At 41.5% G+C, this 17,277-nt stretch overlaps 1 protein-coding gene across 2 annotated transcripts; it reads left to right on the top strand.

Moving 5' to 3' along the window:
• The first annotated feature begins 241 nt into the window (after positions 1–241).
• On the top strand, positions 242–15,433 carry LOC131591878 (dual specificity tyrosine-phosphorylation-regulated kinase 2). 2 transcript variants are annotated; one of them, XM_058862987.1, is made up of 3 exons: positions 242–547; positions 1,311–1,447; positions 9,717–15,433. In XM_058862987.1, the coding sequence occupies exons 1-3, from the start codon at positions 493–495 to the stop codon at positions 11,316–11,318; spliced, it is 1,794 nt and encodes a 597-aa protein (XP_058718970.1). In that variant the 5' UTR covers positions 242–492; the 3' UTR covers positions 11,319–15,433. The 2 variants fall into 2 exon arrangements, with proteins under 2 accessions (XP_058718970.1, XP_058718971.1); XM_058862988.1 differs by lacking the exon at positions 1,311–1,447 and having other exon boundaries at positions 248–547.
• The last annotated feature ends 1,844 nt before the right edge of the window (positions 15,434–17,277 follow it).

The following is a 17,277-nucleotide window of genomic DNA, read 5'->3' as shown; positions in this document are numbered from 1 at the left end:
GGTGGACGTGCGGCGCCCGGGGGGAGCCGCGGGCCGCGCCGCCTCCGCGGCGGCGGAGCGGTAGGGAACGGGAGGGAGCGGCGGGGAGGGACGGAAGGAGGGCACGCGGCCGACGGGGCGGGGACTGCCGATCCTGTGCGCTGTTTGTCCCCGCTCCGCCGCGCGAGGAGGAGTGTCCTGTCCGGCCGCCTGCTGCTGCCCCCTCCTCCGTGCGAGGGGACCGGGGCGACCGGGGCGGGGGCGGGGGAGGTGATGAGCTTGGGCCGGGGGCTGCGGCGGCGGCGTGGCTGCTGCTGCTGCGGCGGGAGGCGACGGCGGGCCGTTGGAGGATCTGTCCGGCCGGCCCGGGGCCAGGGGGATGCAGCGCAGGACGTGTCTGGGTCTGGGTGTAGCTGATCGGAGAAGAGAGGCAGTCGCCGCCCGTAGAGGCCGAGGAGCAGCGGAGGAGAGCCACCCTGACATGCCTTTTCCTCTCCCTCCTCTCCAGCGGCCATGTTAACCAGAAAACCCTCGGCTAGCGCCGCCGCTGGTGCTGCCTACCCAGCCGGTAAGGAGAGCGAGCGAGGGCCGCCGCGATCGCCACCGCTGGGCCGGGCTGCGGAGGCCCGGCGGAGGGGAACGGAGGCGGGGGGCGCTCGGGGGCCCCGCGGCTGCCGCCGCAGAGGTGCCGTGCGTGTCGAACAATGATCCGCCCTCCCCCCGCGGCAGCCGAGCCCGGGGGACCGTCGGGGGCTGCGCGCTGGGCTCCGGCGAGCCGCTGTTGTGCGGGATGGCGAGTTAGCCTCGGGGGAGCGGGGCGGGGTGAGCGGGGGGCCGAGAGAAATCGCCTAGAGAAACGACCCGAGGAGAACTGGGGATCGCCGCGAGCGCCGGCGCGGCTGCGTTTGACAAGGGGCAGCGGTGCTCGCCGCCGCTTCCCGCGGCAGACTTGTGAACTCCTGGCGGGTCCCCGGCGGCGCCGGGATTTCGCCGGGCCAGACGGCTCGGGGGGAGGCGGGGGGCGCGGGCAGCCGTCCAGCCCCGAGGCGTGCGCGGAGCAGAGCCGGCTCGTTCTCCCGGTTAGGCGCCTGCCGGTGGCGGGTTAATCTCGGATGAAGGGTTTAGCCGGGCGAGCACGGCCCGCCCGCGCTATTAGCCGGATCGGTGCGTGTGTGCGCCGCGGCGGTGATTAGCTTTTAATGGCTTCTGCCCGAAGCAAGACGGGCGGCGGTGCCGGCCGAGCGCTGGGGCCGCCGCCGCCCCGACGGGCTCGCTGCCCGAGGGGCCGCCGCTGCTGCCCGCCGCTCTGCTCACCCCTCTGCTCTCCGCAGGCAGGGCAGGGGACAGCGGCCGTCCGCTGCCGTCTTCCCCGGGCACCGGAGCCGGGGTCTCCCGGGCAGGAGCTGGGACAGGCCCGCCGTCGCCCCTCGCATTGCCGCCGCTCAGGGCCAACAACGCTTCCCACACGGTGAGCCCGGGCAGGGGGGTGTGGACGGGGTGCGGGGAAGGGGCGTCTGCCCCGGGAGCGAGCGCGCATGGGCCCCCCGAGGCGCACGGTGCTGGAGTAACACGCGTCTGGTTTCTGCAGGCTCCGCTGAAATGTGCATGCTGCTTGGGAGGCTGGGACCCTGTAACTGCACACATTGCTTTCTCCCTCCCCAGCCCGCCCTTCAGTCTGGTTTTGTGTCTCGTTTTCAGTGACAAATTCGATTTTTCACACTCGCGTAGAGGAGATGTTCTGGTGAATGCATTTTTTGAGATGAGTTTAGTCGCTGTGATTAAAGTGTCGTATGAACTGTGGTGAAAAATGAAGGCTGCTCTCCCCTTTACGTGTCTGATTAGCTCAGGCCGATCGCAGTCTTCCCTAGAAATAGCGATCGCTGTGCTCAGGGACAATGATTGGATGAATCTGCCTTTATTGCTGCAGTAGTTTACCTATAAAGAACCGCTGATGGTGTGAAAAGGACGTTATTTTCCGCTTCTGTGATATCTCACGTTATCTCCCGCTCCTGGTTAATCTACTAGGAATGAAACTTCCCAAGTATGCCACTATATATGGATAAGAGGAGGTATGTCTGTCCTGAAGGCATGACAGAGTAGAGAGAGGGGTCTATATACTGTCATGTTAACACTAAATATCTGAAATTTTTATTGCATACATTTCCTTTTAAATTCTGAAAGATTTCATAGTGACCCTGAAAGGCATTGATGGCATACTTTTCCTAGAATTAATGAGTTCTTCGTGGATGCTCACATACTATCTTTGTAAACATATGGCAGAGCTTTAAATGGTAATGTGATTATGGGCTAGTAGTGGAAGGTGAAACTGCATTTAGATACTAGCGTTCCAGTGACTTTCCATGTAACTTCAGGGGTAAAACATCTTACTCGAATCCATTTAGAGCAAGAATTGTCTTAAAAAATAAAAATAAAAAATTAGTATTTATACAGGGTATTTCCAAAAGGAGTGAAGAGTATTCTGCAAATTCAAGGTGGAGCTGCATACTTGAGATCAACTTCATTGTGTATTTATGTAGCTAGAGTATATGTCTGAATTTTGCTAGTATAAAAGGCCAATTTTTTTTCACATTTGTATACCAGTTAAGTGCTGCTTGCTTTAGAGTTGGGGCAACAGCTTAGGGTCTGTTTTTAGTAAAATCATAAAGGAAGGAACATAGTACGAACAGCCTGGGCGCCAGTCATGCAAGTGCATTTACAGTAGGGCCCACAAATATCAGGGGCTCACATGTAACAGAGCCCAGACATAATTTAGGATTTGTGAAAGCATGGTGGTCCAGCTTTATCTGTGACTGCTTATTAATTCTGAAAGTACAGAATTTTGGTATTTTTATACAAAGATTTTGTTAGCGTATTATATATACTCTCTGTGCATATATATACATGTGTAAAGATGCAGTCTTTATAAAAGCATTCAAGGGGTGTTTAGGTGCTACATTTCTGTGTTTCAAGTATCTTTACAAGTATATGATTGTGTGTGTGTGCAAATGTTTATATGTAGCATATATATATATGCATACTGTGGAAGCATCCAGGATTGATCAAGCATTATATGGCTATGCATCAGAATCTGTGTCCCTCTAAAATCTGACTGTTCAAAGTCTGTCTTTCCTTTGTGATAAAGAAGAGCCTACTCTACAGTGTTTATTTAGCCTTGGGTGCTGTTACAGAAATGCCTCATACTGCCTTTGTAGGTGGTTATTTTGTGGTTGGCTAACATAACTTTTTGTGGTGAGGACCAGATATGACACCAGAATGCTGGATTTTAACCTGAAAAAAAAGGGGGGCAGTATCTGTTCTGTAAACTTAGGCCTCCTGACCTCAGCTGACACTGACAGATTGAAACCATTGGGTTTGCATCCCACCACTTCCTCCAATCAGACCTGTTTAAAATAGGTACTTTCAGTTTTCTTGAATTATTTTCCTTCTCTGAGTTCATTTGTTTATCCTGTTTCCATCTCTGTTGTATCTATGTATCTATTGGCTTCTTTAATAGCTAAAAACTATTTCTGATTGTGTTTCAAACTTTCAGAAGGTATAGTGTGCGTAAGTGGGTGAACTGCTGGTGTTTATATATGTGTGCATAGTATGTATACTAGCTGTGAGAGAACCTGAGGTTGAACTTATGTTTTGTTTAAGCTAGAGGGTTTTTCCTTTAATGCAGACAGGGAAGAAATCAACTACCTGTCATATTTCTTGCTTGTGTGATCCAGCCTCTGCTGAAACCGTGGTCTCCTACTGTCAAGTGAAATTTCATTTTTTGGTAGATTGTAAATAGCATGGGTAGAGGGGGAGAAGATGATGTTTTACAGAAGCTTCATAAAATGGGACAGAGGTTTTGGTGGTAGTCTTTGCAAGCACAGCAGCCTTTGTTGCTAAGCAGGCAGGGTTGTGTGTTGTACTAGGGAAAGGTTTTGTTTATTTTCTTTTAAATGTGCCTTCATCCTAGGCTTATTTGTGTATGCTTCCATCCCTGGCTGTCTTTTTAGCCTCATGGTGGAAAACATGAACCTATTTCCAACTCCTTGTCCTCTTCATTTTCCTTACCAACCAAAGTAATTGCTTTCTCTTTGGAAGCCTTAAGTTCTTGCCTTGATGATTGGAACCTTTTTCCATTCACTCTCTCCTATTTCATGATGTTGTTCTTACATCCAGTTGACATGCTGCAGTAGAGATTATCTTGCTTGCCTGCTGCTCTGCTTGTGTAAATCCTGACCTGTGAGTCCCTCTTCCAGACTCGTCTCTGTCTTCTGCCTAGCTCTATCTCCATTCTTTACTTGGCATATATTCCTGCATTCTGCACTGTTCCTGTTTCTCTTGAGCAGTATTAATGTTTTTATCCTCCTGTCTAGTACTGTAGAACAAGCCATTTACAATGCATGATTCAGTGCCCTCCCTCCTTCCAGCCCTTTCTAAAATTTCTGTACAGCAAGCCTATTTTCTTTTGCCACTAGTGTTGAGTGTTTACCCATATACTTTTGCATCAGTAATTGTATTAATCTTGATTTTTTTTAATTTAATTGACTTACATTATAATGGAACAGAGATTCCTGGACTCCGTCCATACAAAGATCTGGCAGGTCACATGCTGCCAATTTTTGCTGTTGTCATCTGCTTTAAAGGAGGTAAAACCAAAGAAAATACCTTCTTATTGTGGTGTTTTCTTGTATTAAATTGCCACAGAAATGCTGTTACGCATTTCAGAGTGGAAGTAACTATGCAGTCATGACCTGGATTTTACTATATCTAATTTTCTTGGGATGTTTCTTCCTCCATTTAGAAACTGTATCTAGGGGGAATATGAGGCTGTCTTAACTTTCAAGGGCTGTGGTGATCGGCTGTGAAATTTGGATTCCAGCAGATGGTGACTGTGGTGCTGTGGGGACTGCAGTGCTTTCGGGCACATCTCTCATATTTGTATAGTTCACCTAACCCAAGGGGCTCAATTTAGTGTGCATTAACTGTCCTTTTGAGTTTCATCATGTGTAATAAATGCAGGGTGTCCCAGAAACATTCAAACTCACTGCACCCCTAACAGAAGGAAAAAAATTCAAGAATCCATATCACTCTTGAGGCATAGTTCAGTCTGTGAAAGTATTTGCTATATGAAGTTTACCTTAACTTTTCAAAAAATGAGCTTGTATGGACTAGATACAGCAACAGCAAAAATCCAAATGGTGTGTTCCTTCTACCGCTCTTGTTGAGCCACAAGCTCAGCAAAGGCTTAGTCTTTTTTTGTGTATGAAACCCATACTCATGATAAAACCATTAGGGATAATACAGTATTATTATCATTGTACTAATTAGCAAGTATTTTTAGTTTTGAACAGAGGAATGTTGCTGAATTAGTTTGTCAAGGAAAAAGAAGGCCTTTTGTACATTTGCTCAGGTTTTTGTTTTGTAGTCAACAAAATAGGCAGTGAAGCATTCTACACCTGATACCATATGCCTCTTGTGTATTTGACACAGTAGGGCTGAAACTGACACCCTCAGAGATGCTTTCATTTCATTACAGAAATGCTGTAAAGAAAGGAGTATATAGTGTAACAATTATTCTTTAATTAAGTTACTAGTTTAGAACACTGTTTCTCCCTTTGTCCTCATCTGTGCTAAGTAATAGCTGATAATGACATCTTATTCCTGTGCAGTATTTCAGCAGGCCATCATGATTGCTGTATTATTAAGATTCATTTTACAAACCTTTTTAGATTTTGATTGACAGCAAAATCTTTTTTGTGTGGTTTTGCTCAAAATAAAATGATAATATATAGCTGAATCATGTGTCTGTCTTGGATAGTTTCATAGGGTACTAATAATCACACAAAATTACTGTTACAAAGATGAAATATGATACAATTACATAATATCTTGATGATTTTGGAGGATAAAGTTAAGAAGAGGTATGTGCTTCTGTGGGGTTCAGTCCTATAAGTAGTCTTGTAAAAGATCTTGAAACAGATTAATGCATTGGGTGAATGTACTGGAAAGGAATTGTAAATGGGTTTGCCACCTTGTTAGCCGGCTGGATTAATTTTTATGCTACTTCCATGTTGTTACAGGTCTGTAGCTGAAGTATAGTAAGTTACTGTTCTACTTCTGTTCCTAAATCCATTTGTGAAGGCAAAACAAACCCAAATAACACCACCCTCAAATTAAAGTTTCACTGGGTTTTTTTTTTATGTATTTATCATAGTTTAGGATGTAGTTTGTTTTGTTTTGCTTGGTGTATCTCCTTCAAAGATTGGGTGAATGTTTTTGACATAGTCATCAGCTTCTGTAAAATGAACATACCAAAGTAAAAGTAAAATCTTAATGGTGATTTTGAAGTTATGAGAAACCGCTAAGAAATAAAAGGAATACCGTAACATTTGCTGTTATGTAATTGATGGTGTCAGAAGATTCAGGAAGATGAGTTCAAGCTCATCAGTTACTTTTTTATTTATAGTTTTTTAGTTATTATTTATAGACTTAGAACAGTAGGTTTTTGATTATGTGTGCTATACAAATACGTAAATCTTAGAAGGTGTGGATGGGTTTGAGCACAGACAATACAATATATAATTGGCAATCTTCATAAGTGAATGCAGGTAATCAGTTGTGTAGGTTGTTGGTTCTGAAATTTACAGGTCCATCTGCAGAAGCAAAATGGAGACATGTTATAAACCTCTCAGGCTTGTGGTTTTGGTTGAACGGCTGATGGAGCTTCTGCATACCAAGAACAGTTTGGTACTGGGCTGAGAAGGCTGTAGTTTTTGTAGCTTGCCAAGCCCATTAGTTGTGGTTCAGGTACTTCAGGTGTTGCTGCTGAAGTCTGTGGAGCTTGTGAGCAGTGCAAGCCTGAGCTTGACAGCAATCTCAGACACCCAAGTAGCCAGAAGTAGATAGGCAGTGGAAAGGACTGGTGCAAATCCAGGTTGGAAGTAGATGAGGAAAGTCCGCTTTTGATATGGACTTTGTGGTTGTGTTGTGTCTGATAGCTCTAAAACTCCTGTTGGACTTTTTTGAAAGAAGAGTGGGCTCTCTTCTCCTGCTCAGCTTTTGGAATAGAGCCTGTGATAATGTGGTGTTTTCTACAAAGAAAACTAGTGCTACTGTCTGCATCTGCATCTGCATTTGCATTCCCAAGCAGCAGCTGACTGAAACTGGCAAAACCAGTAATTTAGGATTTGAGTTGAAGTTGGAATAATGCTGGTGGTTTCATTCTGCTGCTTGAATAAAAAAGCCAACCTATTAACATCAAGAGAAACCATGAATCTGCCTGAAAATGCCAGAAGCAGAGTGACATGGTTTACACTTTAGAATGTGTTCACAAACACACTTTCAGAAAAAAGAACTTTTTAGTCCCTGTTGAGAGGGAATAAATATATCAGGTTTTTTCCAAGCCCTGAAGAACTTCTTAGCACATAATTGATGTAAGCAGTGCTTAGGAATGATGGAAAATAGTTAACTGTGAAAACAGGTGACTTGAGGAAAAAGAAATTCAAGATGTGAGCTGTGGCAATGAGTACTTGGGATAAAAAGTTCTTAAAGATTACTTTTGCAGTGCTACTCTTTCTTCCTCATTGCTTACTCCCTCTTTGTCTGGATATGTTCTGCTTTTGTTCAATTAGTGTTGGAAAATATATTTTTGACATAGAATTTCCTAGCTTGAGTCTTTGGAATTGTATGTTTACTCTGCTTCTTCATTATGCCTTTTTTGCACAGTTCTGCAGTGCTGCATGTGCTGAACCTATGACACATCTTACTAACTAGATCTGATTCTTCTGAAATGGGTGATTTAGCAGCTCTTGGGGCAATTTTGTTTTTTTCTTCTTTGCAGTAACTGCTGTTTATATAGAGGATCAGGGCAGCCTTCAGGAAACTGCTACTGCAGTGCACCTCAAACTTGACCTGAAGGAATTGCCTGTAGGCATGATTAAGTCCTCTTTAATGATTTAATTTCTGGTGCTTTTGAGACATCAAACTAGGAAGGGAGTTTCTGTTGATTTCCTGTATATCTTCAATGCTTAAGTGATACAAACATCTTTGCTCTGAACTGTGATTGTGTGGTAGTGCTTCCTATGGGATTGATCAAATTTGGTAGCGTGAGCCTAAATTTCTCTGCAAACAAACATACACAGTCAAACTCCAATGATGAATGAACCAGTTATTTGACATCAGTCAAAATGGAATCACAAGAGCAGTCAGCTTGGCAGAAGCAGTCCCTGAGAGCCCTTGTTCTTACATTATGTGAATTTCAGAGCTGCAAATTTCAAAATACTGTCCAAAGGTGAAGCTGGTGTCCAGCTGGCAAGTCTTTGGGAACAAGTTACTGAATTTACAAAAATATGCTTCTGCCGTATCAGATTGATGCCTTAACAGAAGCACAAAGTATGCTTGAGTCTGCCTCGCATGTCTGGGTTTTCTCATTAGGAAGCGCTTCTGTGTTGCAGCACAGATTTCATTGCCTCATATCACAGCACACAACTGTCATTTTCTGATTTCATTTCAGCAACCGTAAGTGAACAGGGAATGTGTTATCCTTAGCTGCCTATAAAAAAATACGGTTCAGATGAAAACTGCTCTCAACCCTGGCTTGATCATCTGTCTGACAGTATCAGTGAACTTTTCGTTAGTAATTTGACATAAATATTAAGACTGGTGAATCAGCTGGAGAGACAGCAGGGGAATTCTTCCCACATTTGTGTAAGACCAGGCAGAAGACAAACTAATTATCCTCTACTAGAGAGCAAATGAGGAATTCTAAGACAGCTATTTTAGTGGCAGGTATGCTTGTAGATTTCTTGTTTCTTCTTAAAAATAGGAGGTTTGAAGAAATAGTTGTTTTCACAGCCCAGTGCTTTGCTGTTTGTTTGCTTGAAAATGCTGAACGCTACTGTTTGTTCCCGTGTACGCGCTGTCAAGAACCAGTCTAATTTCTCAAATCTATTAATGCTATTTTTCCATTCCTTTAAAATAAAGTTACTGTATGCTCCTCAAGGCAAAGATTTGCTCTCTACTCAAGTCTGCATAAGGCCCCAAATATCATATCGGTTAAAAGTTATTGTTAGACTGATTTGGGAAAGTGCTAAAGGATGTGCTTATTCTTCATTGATCAGAATGTTTTTTGAATTGTGACCGTCTCAATTGCAAGCAGTAAGTTTCATTCTTGAACTTGAGAAATGTGTGGGTTTTTTTGCTCTTTGTGCATGTCACAGCACATTAATTGTTGCTTAAAAATGTATCTGGAAGTTTTGATATGCAGCAAATTTAGGAACAAGTTAAAAACTTGATTCCTGAGAACAGGTGACGAGAGCATAAGCCATGTAAGTTCTGGCAGGCATTGTATGATATCATCAGCATCTGTAAAACAGCCACTATTTTTTATAAAGTCTGCTGTCCCTCTAGCATGCATCTTGATGTTACATGTCTGCTGCCTTGAAGGTTCCTTGGAGATATTGTTAGCTTCTCATGGTAGCACATTTGTGGTTGCCTTGTTGCAGACATTTTGGAGAATCGTGAAAATAGCGCTTGAGAAACAAGAATCAGGAAATTCAATAGCATCCAGCAGTATCACAGTATACATGCTGTATTTTTTAGCTTCTCTGTAAACAATTGACGTCTAAGAAGACACTTTGTTTTGAGGTGATTAGGGAGAATGGAGGGTTGGAGAGTGAATGTAGAAGCATGGAGTTCATGTCTTTCTTGTTAACTGGGTATGTATTTATTTTCAATTTTAGGTTGGAGGCAGTAAGCACACAATGAATGAGCACCTACATGTTGGTAGCCATGGACAAATCCAGGTTCAGCAGCTCTTTGAAGATAATAGTAACAAGAGGACGGTTCTGACAACTCAGCCAAATGGACTTACAACGCTAGGCAAATCTGGATTGCCAGTGGTTCAGGACAGACAGTCAGAGAGTGCCCACAGGCGACAAGGGAGCTCCAGCTCTTTAAAATCTACAGATGGAACAGGGAAGGCGAAATCCTCTGTTTCCACACCAGAGCAAGCAATGAAGCAATACATGCAAAAATTAACAGCTTTTGAGCATCATGAGATTTTTAGCTACCCTGAAATATACTTCTTGGGTCCAAATGCAAAGAAGCGGCAAGGTGTGATTGGTGGTTCAAACAACTGTGGGTATGATGATGACCAGGGGTCTTACATACAAGTACCCCATGATCATATTGCATACAGATATGAAGTGCTGAAAGTTATAGGGAAAGGAAGCTTTGGGCAGGTGGTGAAGGCCTACGATCACAAGATGCATCAGCATGTGGCACTAAAAATGGTGAGAAATGAAAAACGTTTCCACCGCCAAGCTGCGGAAGAAATTAAGATCCTGGAACATCTCCGGAAACAAGATAAGGATAACAACATGAATGTTATTCACATGTTGGAAAACTTCACATTCCGCAGTCATATCTGCATGACATTTGAGTTGCTGAGCATGAACCTCTATGAACTAATAAAGAAAAACAAGTTTCAGGGCTTTAGCCTACCTTTGGTTCGGAAGTTTGCCCACTCAATTTTGCAGTGCTTGGATGCTTTGCACAAAAACAGAATCATTCACTGTGACCTTAAACCTGAGAACATTCTGTTGAAACAACAGGGTAGAAGTGGTATTAAAGTGATTGATTTTGGCTCAAGTTGTTACGAGCATCAGCGTGTCTACACTTACATTCAGTCACGGTTTTATCGTGCACCCGAAGTCATCCTTGGTGCTCGTTATGGGATGCCCATAGATATGTGGAGCTTGGGCTGTATCCTAGCAGAGCTTCTGACTGGTTATCCACTTTTACCTGGAGAAGATGAAGGAGACCAGCTGGCTTGTATGATTGAGCTATTGGGCATGCCTTCTCCAAAACTCTTAGATGCATCCAAGCGAGCAAAAAACTTTGTGAGCTCTAAGGGTTATCCCCGCTATTGCAGCATCACAACCTTGTCTGATGGCTCTGTAATACTTAATGGTGGACGCTCTCGGAGGGGAAAACTGCGTGGCCCGCCAGAGAGCAGAGAGTGGGGTAACGCATTAAAGGGATGTGATGATCCCCTCTTCCTTGACTTCTTAAAACAGTGTTTAGAATGGGATCCTGCTGTCCGTATGACACCCAGCCAGGCTTTGCGGCATCCCTGGCTAAGGAGACGGTTGCCAAAACCCCCTTCTGGGGAAAAGGCCTCAGCAAAGAGAATTACAGAGAGTACTGGTGCTATAACTTCAATTTCCAAGTTACCTCCAACTTCAAGCTCAGCTTCAAAACTGAGGACTAATTTGGCACAGATGACGGATGCCAATGGGAATATTCAGCAAAGAACAGTGTTGCCAAAACTTGTTAGCTGAGTTTGAAAAACCCAATGCTGTTAATATGAGAGATACAATGTGGCTGAGCCTTATTTGTATGAAAAATTAGCTCAGATATGCATTTTTATTTGCTCAATAAATCTATTCATTTGTATCTTTCAGCACTCATTTTAAATGTAATTTAAAATGTTAATTTTGTTTTTATAAAAATACGGGGACAATGCTTTAAGTTTTTCTACTTATTTTTTAAAATGTTTGTCTTCTACAGTACAATTAGCCTTACTGTAACTAGTGTGACACAGTAATAAACAACAGTGGCAGGCCACTGGTTACAACATGACTGTCATTCATTGCAGCGTGGTATCAAAGGTATTAACCTTTCTCTTCCATGGTTCATATTAGTTTTAACCTGGGGTAAATTTGAAAGACTACCTTTTGGATTTTATGGGTTTGGTCTGTCTTCTGTGCACACTCACATCTATGACTGACTGGACTCCAGAGAGAATACTCAAAGAATTCAGTTAAGCACTTGTAAACTTGTAATTTAAAGTGGAGCCATAGCGTGTTCTGTTGTCATTTTTTATGTGGTAGCCCAGAGAAAGTCATGGAATCACTAAGGATACTGTCACCTCCTGTGGAATACTTTCTCTATTTAAAAGTAATGGGCTTTGATTAAAATGATCATTTAAACATAATGCAAAAAATAACACCGGGGCTAAAATGACTCTTACCTTGCATGCCATGTGATGGAGTAAGAGGAACAGGTAGTCTTGGAAAGCATGAAAATGGCAATATATCTGTTCCTCTGAATTTGAAAGTGGCTGATTAGTTGGTAAAGCAAAATGTTCTGAACTTTGTTTAAGGTCTGTAACACTGAGCATTCACACAGTTTCTCCTTTTTTTGTTTTTCCCCCCCATCTCTTCTCTTGTGTTTTTTCTAACGTGCAGCGTGATCTCCCAAAATCACCTAGGCAGAAGTGCTCATTCTGTCAGTTTTATGCTGTAACTTCCAGACTGTTAAACTACATGGATTTCAAGGTTGCTTTTATTTCCTCTGACAGTGTTTGAGCGACTGTGACTTCTGTGGTACATTTACACTTCAGATCAAATCTGCATGTAGGGGCAAACATGATGTTACTACATTGCTTCCTGTAGAGGAGTACTTCACCTTAGACAGCTTAACTGTAAAAGGAAAGATCCTCAGTGGAAAGCTTTTCAGTTGGAAGACACCATCCTAGATAGTTTCTAATAAGGGAAAATCATCAAAGGAAAGCTAGGTGCTTGGAATTTGATTTAATCTTTGGCATTTGTAGATGAAAATTAACTTTGAAAGAAGAGTTAGAGATGTGTAGATTTGTTCATGTGTGTGTGCTAATGCTTGGGTTTTTTTTACATATAACTGCATTCATGGAAGAAAAATGGTCTGCTAAAGAATAGTATCTAGACCTATGAGAGAGGTATTCACATGTTGTAGCATGTTTTCAACAGGAACAGTTTGAAATCTGAGATCACTACTGTAATGCGTACAGTGGCTGTGGTCTACATTGGATGTATAAAACATAAAAAGGGAATTTTAAACAAAGTAGAATAATCCAGAAGGGTTAGAACAAGACACACTAGAATAGATTGCATTAAACCTCGGTAATTTTACTTATAAACAACATTTATATGCACAGATTTTACTGAGTTTCTTGTTCAAATTATGAAATTTACTTAAAGCATGGTCCCCTGAGAGGCCAAGAAAGTTTCCGGTTAAGTTCTCCTTCATATTCGTTAATTTACCACTTACAGCTTAATTTTTGTTTGTTGGTTTGTTTTAATTAATGTATGACTGGGGGAGGGATATAAAGGAAAAAAAAGACACAATTCTCAGGAAACATATTGATGAACTTCTTGCCAAAAAGTCAACACCTGAAGAAGCTCCAAAATAATTTCTGAGTAGAGGATGTTATTTGTTGATTGATAAATGTAAAAATTAGACTGTCAATCAACCATTTTTCTTAATTTTAATATAAGAAAATAATTTCCTGCCTCTAGTCAAATTAAATTATTTAGTGTTAACTGTTCACAACTTTATACAATATGTGTAAGTGCAATATGTAAACATGTATGAAATCATGTGAAAAATGAAATATAATAATACTTCTAAGAAAAGTGGAGTTTAGAATATGAATATCCAGTAAATTATGGTCAGTAATTCTAAGTCTGGAAAAGAGATATATTAATTTTAATGTAAAATTAACTAACTTTCATGACTGTAGGAATACATTACTATGTGTTTTTCTACAGTAACAGGGAATCTTTACTTCCTCCACCACCTACTTGGCTTTACCACTCCTTTCTACCTAACTCTTCCTGTAAAAGTCAGGAAATAGGGATGCTGATGTTAAGGGTGAAAGAAGAATCATCTCTCTTGATATTTTTAAAAGCAGATATTGATACATGTTCCTGCCTTTTGCGGCAACTTAAGGTGAAAACATTCGTGATGTTCATGGGTCATTAATGGGCTACAACCACTAAATTTTCTTTTTCATGTAAGCAGTTCTTAATGCCAATAACGCATTTATGATCCACCTTCTTCATAAATGCTACCGGAAACTTAAAGGCCAAAATATAGTGTGAAGAGCTATTTTTTTAACCCAGATACAGTGGAACTTCCTCTATACTAAAGGAGCAGCTACATCAAGGTTTTTAAGTGATGTAGCTGCATTTTATTGTAGTTTATTTATCCCTGTAGAAAAAAACGGGGGGAGGGGGGAAGGACGTTGCCTCTTGCTTTGATGTGATTTTATTCTAAGGGCTCTGATAGTTAGGCTGATAGAAGTTGGCTTGGAAACAGTGCTTAGTCTCACATGTTACCATTGTCTGGAGATGTCTGAGCTATTTTCAGATTTAGTAACAGCACAGTGTTGTCTTTGGTTGCAGTCTCACTTGGCTCAGTTTCTTGCACCACTGGTGTGTTCATTACCACTTAAGTGTTGGAACAAGAGAGAGATGCAAGATGTGTAGATTAAGGATAGAGGATGGATTGTGCCCTTGGTGTTAACAATGTGCCTTTTGTTATAAATGCATCTTGGCCTCTTTAACCCTTGGAATACTGCTTAGTAGGGATGAAATCTATTTTTAAGTGCTATACCTGTCTTAAAACATCCTGTAGATGATCGAGGCCTTAATAGAAACAATAAGGCAATCACACTGTTAGGGTGGTGAGGACACTCTGTTCTTGTAGTACCGTCTCATTAAGGGGTTAAAGATGGCCCTTCCTCATTGGTTGTACTTTAACATCAAATTGATTTTTTTTAAAATAATTTTTTCTTATAGTGACACTAGACAGAAATCAACTGTATTTGTAAAAATTTACCTCAAACTCTTCAGTTTTATAGTGTGATTTAATCCCAGGGCATTTGGTATGAACCAAAGTGCATTCCTTTTATATGTGCCTGGCTCTTATAAAAGTGACCAGGGATTTTTACAATTTGGGTGCAAGGCACTTAAGCCACTTTTAACTTGGTGGGTGGTTTGGAGTTATAAATGACTTCATGGGAATGTTGAAAACACTTAAAAGACATAAGTAGCATCGGGCAATATTAAAATCTTTAAGAAAGGGTGTGCATTATTTAATGCTCTCCATTTGTTAATTTTTTTTCCATCAGTGATTTTTGTGATAAATACAAAAAGAACTCTTTTTACAGTCAACAAAGATTAGAATATTGCCCAGTGTAATACTATGGTAGCATTTAAATAAAATAACATTTGTGAATTATTGTTTCTAGGGGCTTGTACATCTCTGCTACAAATTGTAATTACTCAGTTCAACTGCTACAATTTTCGTCTAAGCAGTAGCTTGGGTTTTTATTGGGCAATGACTTAGACACGTGACTGTAATATGCTGCAACTGTGTGTACTGAAAACATGTGAAAAATGATTGAATGTGGACTGTGTATATATTTATGTATAATTTTCTGTGAGATGCTGCTGTTGCCACTTAACATTAAAGATGTTGAAGTGGGTTTTAATCCTAGTGGCCAGTTTTATGATACTGTATGTATTGTACAGCTGATGACAGGAGTTAAGACTGTTCTAGTGAATATTTGTTACATTTTATTGTTGTGGCCAGAGATCATTTCAGAATAAAATTTTATGTCCTACTTTAATTCTCTCCACTGTACTTTGGGTTTTTTTGTAGTCGTAAAGAGCCCTTGGAAAGCTGACACTTCTTAAATGGGGGAAGGCCTTCTCCTACTCAGTCAGTGGCAGCAGTGCCTTTGTCCCCAAGCTTCTTGCTGGTATCTGTATGGAGCAATCACCCATTGCTGGAGGATGACTCTTCTACTGCTTTATGTGTCTTGACAGCCTTGAATATTGCCCGAAGGCTGCTTTTGCCCTGAAGTTTCTAAAGTTCATCTCAGGACTTAGAACGTAATACATTTTGTATTTTTATTTGCCCCATATTTGAGAGAGAAGATCTTTGGCAGGAATTTTGTGGACATGGCTGTTCTAACTTTTTCTAGCTGCTTTTGAAAGATTTTTTAAAATAACAGTGGGTCTGATTTTATAAGAGACTCAACTGAGACAGGTACAGTGTATGTTCTTTTTCTTAAATCTGCTTTTAAAAGACCCAGATTTCTGCATGAATATTTGTGTCAGACTGAGTTTCCAGAGCTTGTCAGACTTTGTCCAGGATAATGAGAACATACAGAACAGGCTAGACTGAGCTATGTTCTGTTCATAAATACATCCAGAATAATTCCACCAGAAACTGTCTGATAAGTGATTGGCCACATTCTCTACTTGGTAATGTCTGTGTGCACATGGAGCAGTTTCTTTGAAAAGGTTCTGGTTTGCGTGAGCCCAGGCTGAAATCAAGGGGTTTTAATTGGACTTTCTTAGTGTTTCCTATTCAGCATAGTTTTAGAGATTTTAGAGCACAAACCCCATCAATATTAAATATAGCTAAATACAGTTTACAGCCCCAAAAAGCAATGAGCCAAAAATTACATCTTTGTGGCCTACTTGTGATTGTGTTCTGAGGACAAAGGTCTTTTAAACTTTTTTATGGAAAAAGGTTTAACTAACTCCAGCTAATTCTCTTGCCAACTTTTGGAGTCTTTTGTCACCTTTGCTTTTTCATCTGAAGAAGGGTCAGGGCCATTTCAGTTCGTTGTCTGGAAGTTGGCTTTTGGCCTGTGCTGAGACTACCAGTAGCTGGTGGGGAAATTGTTTTGCCCTCTGCCAGCACTTCCTTCCTAGTCTTCAAGAGCTCAGATCCCTCCCTAAAATGGGACCCTTGGAATCCCACCCTGAATGGCAATCTGTATTGCTGTTACCTCCACAGTGCTTCCTTTTGTGAAATATCTGTCTCCCTTTGGATATTGGTTGTGCATCCCTTGTCTTTTACAGAAAACTCAGTAAAGAATGCAAGAAGTGTAATGATCATCAGGAGCTGTGTTGTTCACTTAGAGGTGCTGTTGCTTCTCTTCACAATGCTGTCTTGTCCCACTTTTTAAAGATCTGCTTTTTGAAACATCCAGCAGGAATTTTACTCTTGCTCAAAACTTAAGAGATGAAAAAGGTACCATGGAATGTGTCTGTGTAGGGCTGTCTGTGGTCAGGAGTTGGTATGGAGAGGGAAAAAATGCACCAGTAAGACAAATGGGGCCAAGTTTTGGGTAAGCATGATCTTGCAGGGTTCAGTGCATGTTTAAGAATTTCAGCAGTATCAGGTTGAGAATGTGAAAGTCTTAAATGCTTCTCAGTGTCTTAAACAATTGATAAACTATTAATTCAGTGGAAAAACATTATTTTGCAAGACTGTCATTTAAACTCTATGCTAATAATTAAAGGACAGCATTAAAGAATCTTTTCTGTAGCCAGAGCTTTATAAATGTTACTATACATTTCTATTCAAAATGTGATTTACAGTGCTGTTATGCTGCTAGCATAATCTTATATTTCATATTTTATAGTTCCTGAGAGGAAGAACATTCCTTGTCTTTTT

This window comes from Poecile atricapillus, chromosome W (genome assembly GCF_030490865.1).
Source record: "Poecile atricapillus isolate bPoeAtr1 chromosome W, bPoeAtr1.hap1, whole genome shotgun sequence".
NCBI classification, from domain to species: Eukaryota; Metazoa; Chordata; class Aves; order Passeriformes; family Paridae; genus Poecile; species Poecile atricapillus.
This window is presented reverse-complemented; position numbering and strand designations above follow the sequence as displayed.